Source organism: Astyanax mexicanus, chromosome 8 (assembly GCF_023375975.1).
Source record: "Astyanax mexicanus isolate ESR-SI-001 chromosome 8, AstMex3_surface, whole genome shotgun sequence".
NCBI lineage: Eukaryota > Metazoa > Chordata > Actinopteri > Characiformes > Acestrorhamphidae > Astyanax > Astyanax mexicanus.
This window is the reverse complement of record NC_064415.1, coordinates 25,577,308-25,596,583: the sequence shown is the minus strand read 5'-3', so window position 1 is coordinate 25,596,583 and position 19,276 is coordinate 25,577,308. Positions and strand designations below refer to the sequence as shown.

The following is a 19,276-nucleotide window of genomic DNA, read 5'->3' as shown; positions in this document are numbered from 1 at the left end:
ATGAATATGCCTAGGAATTAAATACCTTAATTAGCTATAATAATTAGAAGGACAAAATATCACTCATCTGCTTAATTCAAGCTCAAAGTTGAGCAATGGCTTTAATAATACATGGTCTGTATGTGTACAATTCCATGTGCAATACTTGAGTAAAATAAACGCTGTTGTTCTATTTTATAAATTACTGACACTGTTTCTCCCAAATTACAAATAAAAATGTAAATGAAAAATAAACAAAAAAAATCAAATACTGCAAATAATGCAAAGAAAGTTCATATTAGAATTAGAATTAATGTTTCTATATGAATATTAACTTTTTTTTTTGCATTATTTGAGGTCTGAAAGCATTGAATCTTTTATATATATATATATATATATATATATATATATATATATATATATATATTTTTTTTTTTTTTTTAATTTACTTTCTGCAAATACATGGTCATACATAGTAAAATCAGACAAACTGATCATGATTTTGAAGTAGCCTATTTTATAAAGTATATTTTGTATATTGTGAAGTATACACACACACACATATATATATATATACATTATATACGTATATATACATACATATATACTCTATATAGTCTATAGTCTGATATTAATATAATAATATAACGATTGTGTAAAATACTTATTGTATTCACTGACTTACCTTCATGTTGGACTGCTCGGTTAAAATGGAGTTTTAGGTGACTCCTAAGTTTTGTGGCCGATGTTGGCTTATAATGCTGTATGGAGCACAACGGGCAGTGATATTTTTGGCAACATGTGCCACATTGCTCATATTTTGGCACGGAATTGCCTTTTCGGATTGAAACATGCATTTCAATCCCAGCAGAATCGCGTTGTCCTACTGCGCATGCGCAGAATGCCACCGGCTTGAATCTGCTGGCGTGAATCTGCTGGCGTATATCCGTGGCTCTGCGGCTCTGCAGACAGACCCTTCTCAAGTCCCTGCCTCAAGTCAGAGGCTTTACTGCTCCTTACACCCTGCCTGGTAAAATTCATACATAAGGTTCAATAGATTATAAGGCGCACTGACGATTTTTGGGAAAAATAAAGGATTTTAAGTGTGCCTTACAGTGCATTTTTTTTTGTTGCTGATTTCAAATAATTGCTGATTTTGTTTTAAAGCATTTAAATGAATACATATGCACCGAACAAAACGTCTCCGCTTTTTAGTCTGTATTCTCATTTGTAAGTAATAGCACTGAATCCTCTCTTTAAGCATAGTGTAAGCATATGTTTGCCAATGTTTTCACACCCAACAACTAGTATATAGTATAATTAATTTCTCAAAAATGAAAAGATTAAAGGAACTAACCATATATATTTTTTCTATTTTTTAATTACCTTTTGCAACCACTCAACAAAAAAACAAGCACAAATGTAAAACAAATGGTAGTACAAAAAATGAAGTATGAAAAAGCCCAAAATCAATACAATAACCATCATATCCTCTTGATGTAGGTTACCAAGTTATTTAGTTTACAGTCAGAGGGCAGGAAAGGAATCCAAGCAGAAGGTTATGCAAGCAAGCTGAAGTGAAGGCATGCGACCCGGGAGCAGAAATGTTCTGAATGCAGCAAACGACCAGCATCCATCTTCCCTTTCACAGGCCAAAATTCCAGGTAATGTAGGGTAACATCTTCATGAAGCAATGTCACAACTGGGCCAACCCCTCAGCCCATTCGCTGGATCATTAAAAGGTTCCACCGGTTAAGTTTGAAATTCACTCATGACATCACAGAAGAGTAAATCTTAAATGACATCACAAGAAAAAAAACAAAAAAAACAATACAAACCGTTTATGAGACTTTAAATAAACCAAAGTAGTTCAAGTATAGTTTTAATCGGTTACAGCTGTACGGAAACATCAATGAAAGAGCTTTAGGAATCTGATGCTTTTAAGGAAAGACTTGCAAGTGTCCAAGTGAACAACAATGTCCGGGGTCCTGGAGGTGGTCTAGGAACGTGACTGTGAGGCACCATGATCCTCATCATCGGGAGGGCAATCTACAAAGTCAGCCAGCATTGAGGCCATTGCCTCATCATCAACCTGTGACAAAGAAAAGAGAAAGAGAGACGTTATCTGCAAGTTGATCAGCTTTAGACTAGCAGTGCACCGTTTAGATGCGTGGCAGCTGCCAGTGTTTACATACCTTGTATAAACAAAGTATAAACAACTAACAGGCCATTAAATTCACCATTCATGGACACATGCAGTTTCCTGGCTCACCCAAAACCACTGGCATTTAACCTGTTTAATTTTAAGTTTAAGTGATTGTTTTGCAAAATTATGTCATGCCTAATTAAAAGAATAGTTAAAAAGAGGAGCAGCATTTATACTATTAGGTTTGTGGGTCAATTCTTGAATTGTTCTAAGTAGCGAGACTGGAGGGGAGTGATTCTGGGACACCATAATTTACCGCTGAGCTTCTGGAGGTGTTGTGATCCTAATTCAGTGCAACGATGATGATACCTGTAAATAGCTTGTGGCATAGTGAATGATTAGAGTATTTGTGAAAGGAAGGTTAGTTTTTTTTTTTTCATGTTAACGTAATGTTGCTGATAGGATCATATACAGCCACAAAAACCTAGATGTTAAGTGTCGGGTCTTTGTGTTTGGGATAAATGCTGATTGCATCGTTGAAGGCCACAGAAACCTAGATGTTAGGTGTTGGGCTGTTGTGTTTGGGTAAAATGTTGCTGATCGGATACTAAACAGCAACAAAATCCTAGATGTTCTGTGTTGGGTCATCATGTTTGGGTTAAATGTTGCTGATCAGATCATAAATGGCCACAAAAATCTAGATGTTAGATGTCGGGGTGTTGTGTTTAGGATAAATGTTGCAGATAGGATCATTAACGGACAAAAGAGGTCTTTGTGTTTGGGATAAATGCTGATTGAATCATTAATGGCCAAAAAAACTAGATCTCAGGTGCTGGGTCGTTGTGTTTGGGTTAAATGTTGCTAATGGGATCATAACTGGACACAGCAACTTAGCTGTTAGGTGTTACTCAATAACATTTCAACATTCAGGTATGGGTTGATCTATTTTTACACTGCTATCCCATGACTTTGGTATATCAGTGTAGTTTTATGAAATATGTGATTTAAGCATGTATTTCGCGCAGTGGTAACTAGGGGTGTATGATATGGACAAAAAAAAATATAATGTGCAATGCACATTATCTGCACTTGACTTGGCTTCACTCGATTTTCCCAGGTTGCAAAGTGGTTTGGTGCACTCAAACTCCTGCTGCCTCCAGCCTTGTTATGTCAGATGATCTCCTACAGAAGCCTGCAGCATGAAAAGCTCCCCCTGTTGCTGCACTTGAGTAATGCAATATGAGTTTGCTGTTATTCACGATGATATCGCAACTCGTTTGATTTGTTTATTGTGAAAACACATCAAAATGCATCCTTAGTGCTTATTAGTGGAGTATTAGCTTCCCCTTTATTGTGAGAGCTTCAGGAGCAGAAGGAACAAACCTTTTTCTTTTCAGTGCCCTGCTCAGGCTCCTCTCCTTCACGATCTTCTATTTTCCTCTTTGTCCCTCGTGCTTCCTTCTCCTCTTCTTCCTCTTCTTTCTTCTCCTCCACTTTCTCATCCTGTTGCTGCTGCTGCTGCTTCTCTTCCTCTACTGGTTGTCCTGCATCCTTCTCCTTCTCTGCAGCCTCCTCTACTTGCTGTGGTGGAACCTCTTCTGATGTAGATGCTGTATTTTCATTGGGCGTAACTTCTTGTTCGGCCTCTGTGCTTTGCTCACTAACTCCGACCTCTGCAGTCACCTCCTGATTCTCCTGAGGTTCTGCAGAAGCCTCTGGAACCGCTGGTTCTGGCTCTTGTCCGGTCCCTTCCTGCTCCCATGTCCTTGCTTCCTGTTGAGGTTCTGCTGCTGAAGCATTTTCTTCCGGCTCTTCTGCTTCTTCAACAATCACGTGAGTCTCTAGTGGCGCCTCTGCAGGCTCGCTTTCGTTCCTTTCTACGGCACCGATGTTCTCAATCTCTTCCACGGCCACTTTATCTTTCAAGCCCTCCTCGCCGTAGACACTTCGGACTCCTTCCATTTCTTCGATTCCTGCTTCGACCTGCGCTTCCTGCTCCATTTGGAAGGCGTTAATCCTTCGTTCCTCCTGCTCTTCAATCATCACCTCACCCTCCTCTCCTCCCATCAATCCTCCTCGGTTCTCCCCCTCCAGTGCCTGGATGTCCTCTTCGTCCTCTTCCTCATCCTCTTCATCTATCTCCTCTCCCTCTTCCTCTTCAAGCTCCTCGTCTTCTTCCCCTTGATATTCTTCATCATCAGGATAATCGTCTTCGTCTTCCTCATCTTCCTCGTCTTCTTCCAGCTCATCTTCGTCCTCCATTTCTTCATACTCCTCCTCTTCGTCATCAGAGCTGTTGATGTTTATGACATTCTGGTCCTTCTCAGCGGCGGTAGGCTGCTGAAGCTGGCGGCTAGTCTGGGCCAGCTGGCTCTGGAGCTGCGAGTGCAAGGAAAGGCCAAGCTGAGCTGGCTGACCACCTGGAGACGGCTGCATCAACATCTGCTGGAGCTGAGGACCGGCGGGCAGTGAGTTGCCAAGGCCCCCGGGGGATGGGGTAAGTGATACGCCAGTGGAGTTCAGAGGAGGCGCCAAGGAGACCAGCTGGTCTGTCTGTCCAGGACCAGGGAAGGAGTTGATGATGTTGGCATCTGTTGGCAGTATCTGGTGGGAAAGAGGTGTGGAAAGCTCATTAGGGAGGGAGGTGTCTACTGTGCCCGCTTCAGCGCCCGTGGTTAAGGCACCTCCTGGGGGTGGAGGGAGGTTCTGTGCATTAGCGACTCCTTCCTGCATCTCCAGCATCATTCCTTGGGGCATGATGACCACACTATCATCAGAATCGCTCTCTAGAGAGATCTCCACATCTTCGGGCTCCTCTTTGTCATAGCGAACAAATACTTGCCGTTGTCCTTCAGGGGCCCCTAGGCCTGCAAGTTCTGCTGGTTGCGCTGGAGAGAGAAGCAGGTCTCCTTGGGTTCCGGTGGCACCTGCTGTGGTGGGAAGAACAGGAGGAGCCAGGGGGAGATGGTTGTCCAAGGACCCAAGCAGGGCAGCAGGGCCTAAGCCCAGGGGATGTCTGGAAGTAAAAGAAGGCCCTGGCGCAGGCCCCCCCAGTAGGGTAGGTAGGGAGAGTGAAGGGTTCTGTGTAGGGCCAAGTACAGGTGCCGCTGGGATGGGTTTTAGAGTAAGAGGTGGCAGAGGGAGGGCAATGGAGGGGGTACGTGGATGTAGAAGAGTGTTGCATATGGTCAAGGCCTCAGTGCAAAATGAGGAAACCTAAAATGGGAAGAGAGAAGATAGTTTATACAAGGGTAAAGTAAACAATTCAAACAAGCAGAACTTAACAAAATTAACCCACCCATTTGCACATGACTAAATTAAAATCACTAAAAAGTGGCTAAAACTACAAAACATGAGTCAAGACAAAAACTAAATCAAAATCAGCTGACAAAATTAACACTGGTCTAGAGTCCGCCTGGAGAGCAATCTCTCTCTCTCTTTTTTTTTTCAAATCTCAATAACATAAATACACCTGTTTCTACAAAATTTGTTAAATAACCAGGTCTTGAGTTGATATGACAGAAAAAAAAACCCTGAAGATGTACAGTGCAGAGGACACGATTTCAGAAATAATAGTCTGGGACCACAGACTGCTTACACTGACCTCAGCTTGCTTACATATTATTTCTTAAATATTTAGTAGACTCAAGTTTGGGCTTCTTAGGCCCCTTTAATGGATCTTTTTAACCTTTCATCTGATGCTAAATAGAATTTTATTAAGAATTTATCCATGGAGACTACCCTATCACGCAGCTATGCCCTGTTTTCTAAATTACCAAAGCCTATTTTATTAATTCTAGGAGTATTTAAGGAACTTATGAAACCTAATGTAGCACAGCAACATCTTCCAGCATATGGAACTGCTAAATTTGATTTTACATTTATGGAAAAAAGAAAGAGGTGCCCTCCTTTAAACAATGGTTGACTGAATTGACAGACACTTCCCATTTGGAGAGAATTGGATTTATCCTGAAAGACAAGCTGAAGTCTTTTAAAAAACCTGGCAACCTTTGGTCTCGCATCTTATATAGGGACACCAATCAAGCAGTCATGTAGCAAGGCACTCCAGGGAATGAAGAGTAGACATGGGTATTGGGTCTGGGGAACAAGGGGTTGGTTAAGGGGAGGATAGGTTTGTAATGTGTTTTTTTTCTCTTCTTCTTTTGTCTGGTGTGTGTTTTATTTGTCTGTGACATTCTTCTTTATGTAATTTTATTTCTAATTTTGTCCCCCATTTTCTCCCCAATTTACACAGCCAATTACCTAACTTACTCATTAGGACTCCCCCTATCACTAGTGATGCCCCAACACCAGGAGGGTGAAGACTATCACATGCCTCCTCCGATACATGTGAAGTCAGCCACCGCCTATTTTTGAACTGCTGCTGATGCAGCATTACCAAGTAGCATCACAGCGCACTCGCAAGAAAGCACAGCGACTCGATTCCCATACGTCAGCACAAAGATGCCTTGTGATAATCAACATCAACCTTTGGAGTGATGTGAGGAGAGAGCGCCATCTACCCACCCAGAGAGCAAGGCCAATTGTTCTCTCTCAGGGCTCCGGGAGCTGATGGCAAGCTACATGAACAGGATTCGTACTGGTGATCTCCTGTTCATTGTGGCAGGGCTTAGCCCACTGAACTACTATGAGCCCCAGTGACATTCTTCTTAAAAAACATGTAAATGCCAGAATAAGTACTGTGTTGAATGTAATGTTTCATAATAAACATATTTAAAACTAATTTTATGAAGGATTTTTTAATGCAGCACCCCTAACCCACACTGTTTGCGCACATCATGTAATGTTCTGAGCTACCTTTGCCATTAGCAGCATGTTAAAAACAACATTAGGGTTATCCATTAGTGTATTTTAGCCACTATGAGACATGATAAAATGCCTTATCCTCCTAAATTGGAAAGCACTGATCTGGTACAGCCATGAAGACTGTGATTGAATGTGCTGACTCACCATCACATTGCGGTCTCGTCGGCCCAGGCTGAACACAGACACAGCGCAAGAAAGTGGAGGAGGCCAGCGTGGTGAGGGGACCAGCACTAGGGCCAGCAGAAGTCGGTAGAGCTCCCGGCGAGGAGCAGCACTACCATATTGACCACTAGCAACGCCAACCTCTGAACCGCACTGAGCCTGCTGCTGTAGCCGCACACACAGTGGCACCACCAGATCCTGTAGCCTCTGACAGAAAGAGAAATAAACATATGGGTTAAATTTCCAGAATTTCCCCTCCGGGATCAATAAAGTATCTATATATCTATGTGGATACCTAGTGAATTATTGAACTCACCTTATGTTGGTCCTCTTTCAGGAGAGTGCCACAAGTTAAAATGATCTGCCTGAGGGCTGCAAAGAAACAACCTTGTCCATTAAGGTTTTTAGATTAAAACAAATAATTATAAAAAAAATTAATAATTTAAAGCCTTACCTCGAAGTGCAGCTAAGCATGTGTCCTGATTGGCTAAGGCATCACCCTTCCTTTGCAGTGAGACTCCTCCTGGATCTCCAATGGTCAAGCCCTTCGTCCGACGTGGCCCTGCCTTACCAGCTGCACCCACAAGATCTGAGAGGGAAGTCTGACCTGCTCGAAGCTAGAGAAAAAAAAGCAAGGCAGAAGAACAGTTAAGAGTGCAAAGAGATTATATTTAATATATTTTAGTGACAAATATAGAATTTTTTGGCAAAGTGTAGCCTGTGTGCCATTCATAATGATTAATTATTGTATTTTACGGGCTATAAGGCGCACTGTCAATAACTGCCTATTTTCTGGTCTATTTTCATACATAAGGCGGACTGGATTATACAGCGCATTTTAAGCAACACTAGTAAGGAACAATGGTGTTGCCAAGTTTCCTTTTTAATTCAGCAGGTCTTGTGGCTGGGGGACTCTAAGTAAACAAAATAGTATTTTTTATTAAAAAAACATTTTCAAGTGCTGGATGTTAATTTACACATTCCTCTACTAAAAACTGTTTATTTTTGTTAGTAAAGCGCTTCTGTTTATTTACATTGGTTAGCAGCAGCGCTAGCCACAGTTAGCAGCGCTTAGCACTAGTAAACGGCACCAGACAGCACTTCATTGAGGGACCCTGAGTGTTCCGGTAACCTAGGGTGCTATCAGTTAGCGGTTCGTCCCACATAGTTGTTTTTACAGGGTAGACACCACCTACAGTCCGATATACTCACCTCTGAATGAGCTAGCACTGCGGTTAGAGGCTAATGCTAATACTGCTCTAGCTGGAAAAAACTTCACTGAATAACACTGCACTTCAGCAGAGTAGCTTTACTGCTCCTTACAACCTGACTGGTAAAATATGGTGCACATGATTATAAGGTGCTCTGTCAATTTTTAGGATTTTTTTTTGGAAGGAATTTAGGTGTGCCTTATAGTGAACATAGAACAAAGTTTATTACAAATAAACATACTTTGACAGCCTCCGATCCCGGTGTAATGTCGCCCAAGAGATGAGCGAAGAGCACCTCTGAGTGGGAGGTACTTCCCTGTAGGACTGAGGCAGAGGCTCCACCCACTCGAACCCACAGTTCTAGCGTGTGGTATATAGCCACTCGTACAGCACTGTAAGTAAAGACAAGGGAATTAATAAAAACACAGTATTTATACACAGACAGTAGAAAGCATTAAACATCAAGCATGTATTGTACTGTATGGGCCAACAAGTAAAATACCATAAAATATCAGCCATAATTACTTAATTACCTGTACGCTCTTTGTTGACCAAGGCTGGCCTCTGGCAGGGGTGTCCATGCAGACAGTGACTGGGAGAAGAGCCTGGTGATCACACTACAATACTGCACCAGTCCACCACCCACACTGAAACAGACAAATCCATTCAATTAACAGCCTGATTAAAATCTCTCTAAAATATTCTGGCTTACCACAAATGTCAGACACTTACCTTTCTTTGAAAGTAGATCATTACTGCTATTTTACTTTTTCTCTGCATTTATAATTGTATCAGGTGTACACAATGATAGCAATGTTCTGATTTAATGTAGAGATCGTGACAGTAGTGGTTTATATCATTTAAGTAGCAAAGTTTAAGAAATATGTTTATTAAAAAATAAAAGAAATTTGCAGTAATTCAATTTTACAAATATTAAATCTCATACAGTCTTTACAAATAAGTCTATATAATATATATATATATATATATATATATATATATATATATATATATATATATATATATATACACACACCACAAACAGATTTACTGCTCTACAAACCCAGAGCCCTGCACTTTCTATTAGCTTCAGTAACACAAAATTAAGCAGGGAGATTTGTTGTGGCAGCGACAAAAAGTGCAAATGGTCTCGCACTGCAGGAACAAACAGCTGGTTGTATTCTACTATAATCAGTTTACTCACACTTTGATTAGAGTTGAGAGCAGTTCTAGAGAGTCACTGTGTATCGATGGCAACACCAACAGCTTCAAGCATCCTTCACCTGTAACATTCTGGAGAAATTAAAGATTTTAGTGTGTTTTTTTTTAACATCAAAGTATCATTAAAAGACTATGGTGTGTGTGTGTGTGTATATGTGTATATATATATATATATACATATATATATACATATATATATATATATATATATATATATATATATATATATATATATATATATATATATATATATATCTGATTTATGAAGTATCTCTGAGAAAAAAATACCGATCTAAAATCAAGTATCAGCAGTTGTCTAATTAAATTCTGTAAACTGATCAGATATTTAATTAATAATTGCCAGCATGTGAACAAATGTGTGAGAAAAGATGAGGTGCACTTACGATGCTTTTAGTGCTAACGGCCAGGGCTCGACACACCAGGTTGAGGACATGCTGAATAGGAAGACGGACTGACGTGGCTGGATCAACACTACATGTAAGACAGAAAGATTAAGACTGAAGATTAAATATTAAACCAATGAAGAGCCAACATATTTTTCTGTATACAATTAGACTAGAAATTAGACTTTTTTTATATATATATTTTGGAAAAGCCATAAATAAATACATAAGTTCCTGTCATGTGTAAATTACGTTTTCTACATTGACATCTGGCAGTTGGTCTTTACATTAGGTTAAAGTTTCATGACCAATAGGGGACCAATTAAAAATGTAAGAAAATATATTTTAAGCTGAAACTCAACTGAAGGTTGAGATTTTATTTGGTATGCAATGTTTTTGTGAGACAGCAAAAATATATAAAAATTATATAGCTGCACCAATATTGAACATTGGAAATTTGTGATAATTTTAGTTCCAATACAAAAGTTAAAACTCTGAACTGTTATTGAACTGCCTGAGCGGGCTGAGACTCTCAGGAGACTGGACAGTTTCTCTATTGGCAAAAGCAACACAAGTAGATGTAGCTACCTGAGTGTATGTTTAAGAGCCAGGCACACTGCTCTGTAGCGCTGGCGAAGCTGGAGAATCAACAGAGGGTCTACATCATCCAGAGGAGGAAAGGGGAGTTCTAATCCTGGCCCATCATACTCTATAGTCTCTTCTGAAGGAGCAAAACACACCAAAGAAGAAAACAGACAAATTATGATGGGGAAATAATCATTTTTAGGTGCTATTTGCAAGCCTAATGAATCAGGTAAACAAACCTGTATAATGGCCTCATAATACTAGTGTTACAATATTACTAAGCATGCTCGGATGTGGGAATTCAGGGCTAATGCCAATATTATGCGTAAATATATCTGCCAATGCTGACATACACATTTATACAGAGAGATTAGACACCCTGGTATAACTCAAACATTAAATCTTACATTTTAAATGAATGCATTTTACTGTACTGCAGCCAGTGTTGACCAATTGTAGGGCAAAAAAAAAGAAATTATTGGCCGATACCAATATAATTCTTCTATCATGCTGCCATAAATATTACCTAAACTGCATTCATAAAAACTAATAAATGGATATTTAAAATTTCAAGTTAACTTTTAGATTAGGAAAACACACACTCACAGGTGCTGTTTACGCCTGGTCTCTTTATGTGACAAATATCTGGATTGTATCCTGATGAGATTTAACCACATGCCTTTGTACAGTCAAATGCGACTGAGGTTAGCCAGATGTCCAATTCATGTGTGGGATCAAATATGCAAATTCACTCATTGTTCAGCAATGATCACTGCCGTTTTAATTGTACTGGGAGCAGTTTTTGTTGCTGATTATGTCTAGGAGAGATAAGGGTGTTTTTACACTGCTAAAACATGCTATAAATTGCATCTACCTCTTGAGGTTGAAGGAGCAACCCAAATTGTATCTGGTTTAAATGGGTTTTCAGTTGTATTTATGTGACTTGGCTTTGTCCCAACACTAAAGCTTGTGTTATAGTTAATTTAGCTATTCATTCATTTCAAAAGTGGATGGATGACATGCACATTTGCAACAATCACTGTGAATCAAACCCTAAAATTAACATGAGGTGCAAACAGTCCAATTAAATATATTTCATAAAGCAGGTTAATCATGTATTTATTACTAAGTAACAGTGGGATCATATTCAAGTATTTTAAAAAATATATATATATTTTTTATAATATATATATAATATTTCTTTTGTTTTCTTGGTGATGCTACTTTAAAGTGACATCACAGAGCTGCAAAACTGAGGTCTACTAGGGAGATCATGAACACAGTATTTTCAAATAAAAATACGTGACCAGCGCCATTTCTCTTCTCCGGGCTTGCCTAGGCGTCACACTCACCTGTTTCTATGCCCTGGTACAACTGACACAGAATGCTACTGGCTGATGCCAGAAGACAGTGCACTTGATTGGTCCAGCCTTCAGCCCTGCGCCCACCTCCTCCGCGCTCAAGCACACCACCCAGGCAAGGCAGCCGCCCATAACATTCAGAAGCTACCTAGAACCAAAAATAAGTATTTCAGTATAACAAAAAAAATTGTGATGTAAAAGAAAATCTAATCTTTAAATCTTTTACATTTGACAACAAGAATCTTACTTACTTCTTGAACTTTAGGGTTGTCTGAATCCATCTTTGAAAGGAAATAAACCCCTAGCTTTTCCTGGAGGAAGAGTCAAATTGTTTCAGTAAACAAAAAAGGAAAACACAGGCAGTGTATTAAGATTAATAGCTCCAAAAAGAGGAACACCACATCACTCACCTTCAGTGATCCACAGGCCTGTGGGTAATAGGTCATACACGTCATCATCCCCTCCATGGCAGCTAGATGGCACTATGATTAAGACAACTTTATTACAGAGGCTGCACACAAATCACACAACCTGTAATCTTCAGCTCTTTATATTACAGTGGTGATGGTGTGTTCTTATTCACAAACAACTGTCCGGCATTTCTACAGTGCATATCAGCAAACAGCTAATCGGTATCCTAGCATACCACCTATTCACTGGTCTACTGACTGTTTAATACAAGTCCAGCTGTGTAGGAGTCTCACCTCAGACTTGAGGCCCAGCAGGGAGGTGAGGATGCCCAAGATGGAGTTGAGGCCCACCTCTCTGGCCAGCTCAGGTAGCTGAGACGAGTACTGCAGCAGGTCCTGCAGCACACTCACCGCAAGCTGTACAGAAGGCAGGGGGGCCTGGGACTGTGTGCAAGAGAATTACAAAGCGTCACAAAAACAGATAGATTGGAGATTTGAGCATGAATATATATATATATATATATATATATATATAAAAAACATGCCCACAATATGTTTATAAAAAAACAGGTTTGTTTCTCATTAACATGCCACTTCAGTTATTTTTAATGAGGTTTGTAGAACCATATTTTTGCACTATAAGGCCTACTTAATAAGGTACACTATAAATATTTTTTTATTCATACATAATTTCATATTTTCATACATAAGGCACACTGAATTATAAGGTACATTATAAGACACTAGTAAAAAACAGATCTATTTTTTTCCCTCTAATTCAGCAGGTCTCCTCGCTGGGTGGTGGTGTTGTTGTAAACAAACTAATTCAAGCTGGATTAATTTGTTGGATTGAGAGCTGGATGTTGTGAAAATTGTTTATTTGGGTGAGTAAAGTACTTTTATTTATTTACAGCAGGCTTAAGCCAGGCGGACACTGTGCGATTTTTTTAATCGGATGCGTTCTGGAGAGCTCAAACAGCACGTTTGAATCGTTTGTCGTGTATGAACAACGCCTGCGATTCATCTGCACACACTGTACGGTCCGACTGACCTGCTGCGACGGGGGAGCTTACACTGCACGTCTAAACGCAGCCCGTAGGCGGAGCTTCCTTTGCGTACAAACTCTCGCTTCAACACAACGCCTTGCAAAAGAAAGCGCTTAGCTTTGCTTATTTGTGCCCTGTTGTGCACTGAAAGTCCACGGAAGAGACGTACATGGACTCGCAGGTGGCTGAGGCGACGTGGACTCTACGGGTTGTCCGTTTTACAGAAGGAGAGCGCATAGAAAAATGACTGCGCGTCAGGCTGCGAAAGAAACACCAGCAGCTTAAATAAAATAAAATAATTTTATTTTTTATTCTGTTTATTGTTTATGTAAAAACTGGTTTTGCAACACTGAATATTAAACAAGCAATCGGTTATTCACACTGGATAGGAACCCTCATTTACAGTGCCGCTGAGCATTAACAGTTTAAAAGGGATTAATAATATATATAAAAAATAGGAATAAAAACTGGAATAAAATATATACGTAAAAAAGGAAAAATAGGACCTTAAAAAAAGATCATAAAAATTGACATAAAAGGTAAAAAAATTATATCTTATGAAGATATATATTTAATGATTTGATTAATAAAAGAAGAAAAATAATTAAAATGAATAAATATAAAATATAAACTCATTAAAAATTTGTTTAAAATAACCCAGGCTTTCTGCAGAATAATCAAAGTTTCAGTTAGTTTCAGTTTCAAATCATGAAAACAGCTCACCAAAACCTCAAACTATTCTTTATATTTGACTATATTTACTTACAGGTCCTTTGCTTGTACTTACAGGCCCTTACTTATTTTTATTCAACTGAACTGAGTTTCTGTAGCCTCGCGCTGAATTCAGCTCCGCGCTGCGAAAGAGAGCGAGAGAGAGGCGCAGCGCATTTTGTCTGATTTATCTTGATTAATTATCAGTACATTTATTAGCTTTAGTAAGTTTAATAGCACTAATTTTACTACACTTCTCCGACCTTATTTATTAAACCGTTTATTTTAGAAGACAGAGGTTATTATGCGGGCAATGCCGCGCGCAATGCCACGCGCTGCGCTAAGCTGGCTTTGCGTGGCTAATATTCTGGAGCACTGGACGAGATTTTAATTAATAAATTAACATATTTATAATTTTAATAAATTTGCCCTGGCGAAAAGAAACAAATTATAAAATATAGCTTTATATTTCTGTGCATGTTTTAAGTTTTGTATAATTGACGGGCAGCACCAGAGGCTGACAATGTGCTTTATTTTTCAGATATAATAGCAAAGTGAAATAAAATAAATTTATGTTTGTCAAAGTTATTTTCTCTTTTAATTTTTCTTTTCAAAAACTCCAGCTATTGACTGAGAATAAGCATCTGTTTAAATTCTTAAACAGCAGAATGCCTGTGTCTGCTATATTAAGCTATAAGTCTGTGTACCGAACATAAATATAAATCCTTATAACTGACAGAAATAAATATGACTAATAATTATTTATAGTTACTGTGCAGATTTTTGGGAAAACAGGTCGTGACGTTAAGAAATCGGCCCGCAAAACAGCTCACACTGTGAGACAAGCGACCAAAATTTCTGGCATGTCAGAAATCCCTGGTCGCGTCCGACTGCTCATTCGCAGCTCGTATGGGCAATTAATCGGACATCGCTTCCCCTCTCACACTGCACGACCAAGCTAAAATTCGGCCCGATCATGAAATTCAGTCGCATCCGACCAGATCGGGCTTCAAATCGAGCTAAAATCGCACATTGTCCGCCTGGCTTTAGATATCCAAATGTTCACTAAAGCACTAGACTGGGGAACCCTGAGGGTTCCAGTAAGCCAGGGCGCTATCAGCTAGCGGTTCGTCCCACATAGCTGGTTTTAACACAGAAATGCACAGACTATAGTCCAGTATACTGGCCTCTGAACTGCAAAAGAGTGCTAGCCAAGGTTAGCAGCCGACAGGCTACAGGCCGATAATACTTACCTCTGAATGATGAAAGAGCTAGCGATTAGCGCAGTGAGTGGCTAATGCTTATACTGCTCCAATAGGTTAGCATCAGGCTACAGGCTGATAATGCTCACCTCTAAATGGCAAAAGAGCTAGGCCTCAGTGCGGTTAACATCTAATGCTAATACTGCTCCAGCCTCTGTGCTGGAGAACTAAACTAATTATAAGGCACACTGAAGATTTTTTGGTGGAAAATTAAAGAATTTTAATTTTTGCACCTTAAAGTGCAAAAAATACAGTAACTCAATGAAAATCTACAATTGTCAAAATATAATGATTAAACTAATAGAAATGCTCCAAAAATTACTTGCAACTAATTAAACCTTTTTAAAATGACTTCAATCAAAAGTAAAGTTTATCTTGTGAGTTTGGCAATATTTTTGAGTTTGAGTAAGGGCTGATATTGGGTGCCAGGCAATGGTGGTAATTATAGTAAACTGTGGTGTCTGGCTAGGACTGTTTGTGTGAACACAAGCAACTCTGTCAGAAATCACATCCACATTCAGTGCAGGTGGCCCCACACACGCATGTCTCACAGGTCAGTGTAACATTCTTTATCTTCCACAGGACATGGCAACAGTCCCTGGACACAGTACTAGTTCTTGTCCCATGATATTTGGCATGTCAGTGTATAACTACTGTTGAAATGTGTAAAATATGAAAACATTGAATGCAATTCAAAACTTTGAAAAGGTAAGGTAAATTCTAACCTACTTGTTTTAATATTACTAAAACTCTCTTATAATTATTACAAAAACAATAATTAGCATCATTTAAATAAAATATAATTGACATTACGATGTAACATATAAAAATCTACACCCAAGGACTTTGACTAAAATATATACATCATCCTTCACTGCAGTGTAAATGTAATGTAGCTAGGTGCCTCACCTGTATGATCTGCTGTAGGGAGCGCAACCATGATAGGCAGTGCTGCTGGAACACCTCACTTGAACTGTCCTTGACCAGCATGGACAGCAGGCACAGCCCCTCAAACCTTAAACACAGAAGTAAACCAGCATAGAATCCATTTAACCTCTTTTAATTACTATGCTTTCTTATATTATGTTACTGCTGATGCTGTTTTTGTTGTTTAAGCCTCTCCTAAAATGCTCACCTGGTTTTGCTTGTTCCAAGCCGTGCGTTGCTAATGCCCACCAGACCGCCCACTGTCCCTGAGTTCTACAAGTGCAAGAAAGAAAAGCAAGAGGAAGTGTTACTAGTACTGTAAATAGGCTATTTACAATTAATAAGTACACGACACGCATCTAGCAGCATCACCTCCATAGTAAGGAACTGATAATTGACTTAAATTAATCACAAGTCTAAGGCCACCCTTACCCAGTGATAAACAAACAGCACATGTCAGCACTGACACCAGTGACAAAAGCCTAAGGTCACTTTAACCCTAATGCAGGATTACAGAATTAGGCTGGGAAGGTTTGAAACAATGTTTTTAATGTTTGCTATAAAATATCAGTATCTGACCTCAACAAGTTTTTTTGTGTCTGAGTGTAATCAGATTCAGTCATAATGATCTAAAAGCATCTAGTGGAATAGTTAGTAACTGCTGTCACTAAAGGAAAGGAGGAAAAATTCCCCATTGTAATACAATTGAATTTTGAAGAAACATTTAATGAAAACTAACCAAGCTAGCTTCCCTGAAATAGGTCTAGTCTAGGGCAAAGCTGTAATGCTAAAGGTAATTAATCACTGACAAACTGGTTTTTAGGACACATTCAAGAACAATGTTTTCTGAAGTGATGGGGCTTTTTCTATAAAAAAAAAAAAATATATATATATATATATATATATATATATATATATATATATATATATATATATATATATATATATATAAATGGTGTTTATTTTCAGTACATGACTTTAGGAACTTTCTTTGTGGCTGAGTGCAATCAGAGTCTGACATTATGACCCAACAGCATCTAGTAGAACAGCTGCTAACATCTGTCACTCAGGGAAAGGAGCATAATGTCCCCATTGTAATTCACTAGATTTCTGAAGAAACACTAAATGACAATTAACCATGCTACCCTGGATTAGGTCCAGTCTGGGGCTAAACTGTAATGCTAATGTGATTCATCACTGACAAACTGATTCTTTAGGACATGTTCAAGAGGGAGTTATGGAACAATGGTTTCTGGTGTGATGAGTTTTTTTCTATAAAACATATTTGCGTTGGAAATTATGTTTATGATCCATAATCAGTCAGAATCATTCAATATCAAAACCTGACCTTAGCAATGTTCTTTATGGCTGAAGGAAAACAGATTCTGACATAATGACCCAACAACATCTAGTGGAATATCTAATAACAGCAGTCACTTCTTGAGAAACGCTGAATGATAACTAACCTAACTAGTTAGCTAGAGTTATGTTATCTAACCTACAGCTTTGTGCAGATCAGCCCCACACATGGGGGGTCAGGAGCTGATCTATCTGTGGTTCTAAAGGTGATTCATCACTGGTAAACTGATTCTTCAGGGGTAGTTTTAGTCTTAATGAGAGTTTGAGGACACTAAGACTGGACCGCTGGCTACAGGAGTCGATATAACAGGCACTAGATTATCTAGCTACATGGTTTAAACCCAGCTGCAGCTGAAGTTAGAGATGCTGAGCTGCGGCTCTCTGGATCATAAACACACAAAGACGCGCTGCTGCTGTTAGCGCTGTTAGCCCGCAGGCTGACCGGCTGGTTGAGCTCCGGTCCTTCTGTCTTACCTGCGCCGCCACCGCGCCATGCTCCCGGTAGTTGGAGAGGAGCGCGGGCAGGTACTCGGGCCGCTCCTCCTTCAGGGCGGACACCAGGCCCTCGGTGAGCCGCGCGCTGTTCGGGCTCTGGCCATGCAGCCAAGCAGCCGTAGCCATCTTGCCGCCTGTGAGCTACGTCACTGTCACTCGACACAAACCGCTCCAGCGCGAGGCCGACGTCGTTACTCCGCGCCGCCTAACCCGTACCCTTATTTATTTATTTATTTATATATATATTATTAATACAACATAATATATAATAATAATAATAATAATACAATATAATATAATATGATATACAACTCTGGAAAAAATTAGGAAACCACTTTAGTTTATGAATCAGTTTCTCCGATTTTGCTATTTATATATGTTTACTGACATTTAGATATTGTCATTATTAGATGTCATTTGGAGCATTTATTTGCAGAAAATGAGAAATGCCAGAAATTACAAAAAAGATGCAGAGCTTTCAGAGGTCAAATAATGCAAAGAAAACAAGCTTATATTCATATTCATAATCATATTAATTTTGGATAACTTTATGCCACTCCTGGTGCTGCAAAAAATCAAGCAGTTCAGTTTGGTTTGATGGCATGTGACTATCCATCTTCCTCTTGATTATATTCCAGAGGTTTTCACTTTGGTAAAATCTAAGAAACTCCTCATGTTTAGGTGGACTCTTATTTTTTTTCCAAAGCTGTAAATGATATATACTATATAATAATATATAGTCATGGTCAAAAGTGTTGGCACCCCTGAAAATTATTGCAATTATACATATATTTTTAAATACAAATGTTATTGGAAAAACACAAACACAAATTCATATATGTCATGCAAAACAAGCTGTCAAAAATTATTAATACCATCAACTTATTGTTAATTTACTTAAACAACTGGAATTTTATACCATTCTATTTTGCAAACTGTTCCAGGTCTCTGATAATTGAAGGGTGCCCTCTCACAACTGCAATTTTAAGATCTCTCCACTCTCCACTGAGCTGGCACTTCAAAACCCTTAGTTCATCTCTAGCTGCTTTTTAAAGTAAGTTTGGGGTCATAGTCCTGCTGGAAGACCCATGACCAAGGATGCAAACCCAGCTTTCTGACACTAATTATCTTTGGTAATTAATCTTAAGCTTTCATAATACCTTGCACACA

The 19,276-nt window shown here is 39.2% G+C and overlaps 1 protein-coding gene across 1 annotated transcript; it reads right to left on the bottom strand.

Annotated features, from left to right (window-relative positions):
* Positions 1–1,342: 1,342 nt before the first annotated feature.
* pelp1 (proline, glutamate and leucine rich protein 1) lies at positions 1,343–18,266 on the bottom strand. The gene is made up of 17 exons (XM_022678360.2): positions 18,086–18,266; positions 16,461–16,525; positions 16,235–16,340; positions 12,601–12,750; positions 12,307–12,378; positions 12,148–12,207; positions 11,888–12,044; positions 10,539–10,671; positions 9,951–10,038; positions 9,530–9,618; positions 8,859–8,972; positions 8,567–8,717; positions 7,569–7,731; positions 7,431–7,486; positions 7,097–7,321; positions 3,509–5,341; positions 1,343–2,071 (listed from the first exon to the last, which is right to left on the bottom strand). Exons 1-17 carry the CDS (start codon positions 18,230–18,232, stop codon positions 1,979–1,981), a joined length of 3,702 nt encoding a protein of 1,233 aa, XP_022534081.2. The 5' UTR covers positions 18,233–18,266; the 3' UTR covers positions 1,343–1,978.
* Positions 18,267–19,276: the final 1,010 nt, after the last annotated feature.

Excerpts from the sequence above, each read along its gene's own strand:
- pelp1 (XM_022678360.2), bottom strand. The coding sequence starts at position 18,232 with ATGGCTACGGCTGCTTGGCTGCATGGCCAGAGCCCGAACAGCGCGCGG. Across the intron at positions 12,208-12,306 it reads AGGCCTGTGGATCACTGAAG|GAAAAGCTAGGGGTTTATTT; the intron begins GTGAGTGATGTG and ends CTCTTCCTCCAG. Across the intron at positions 5,342-7,096 it reads GACGAGACCGCAATGTGATG|GTTTCCTCATTTTGCACTGA; the intron begins GTGAGTCAGCAC and ends TTCCCATTTTAG.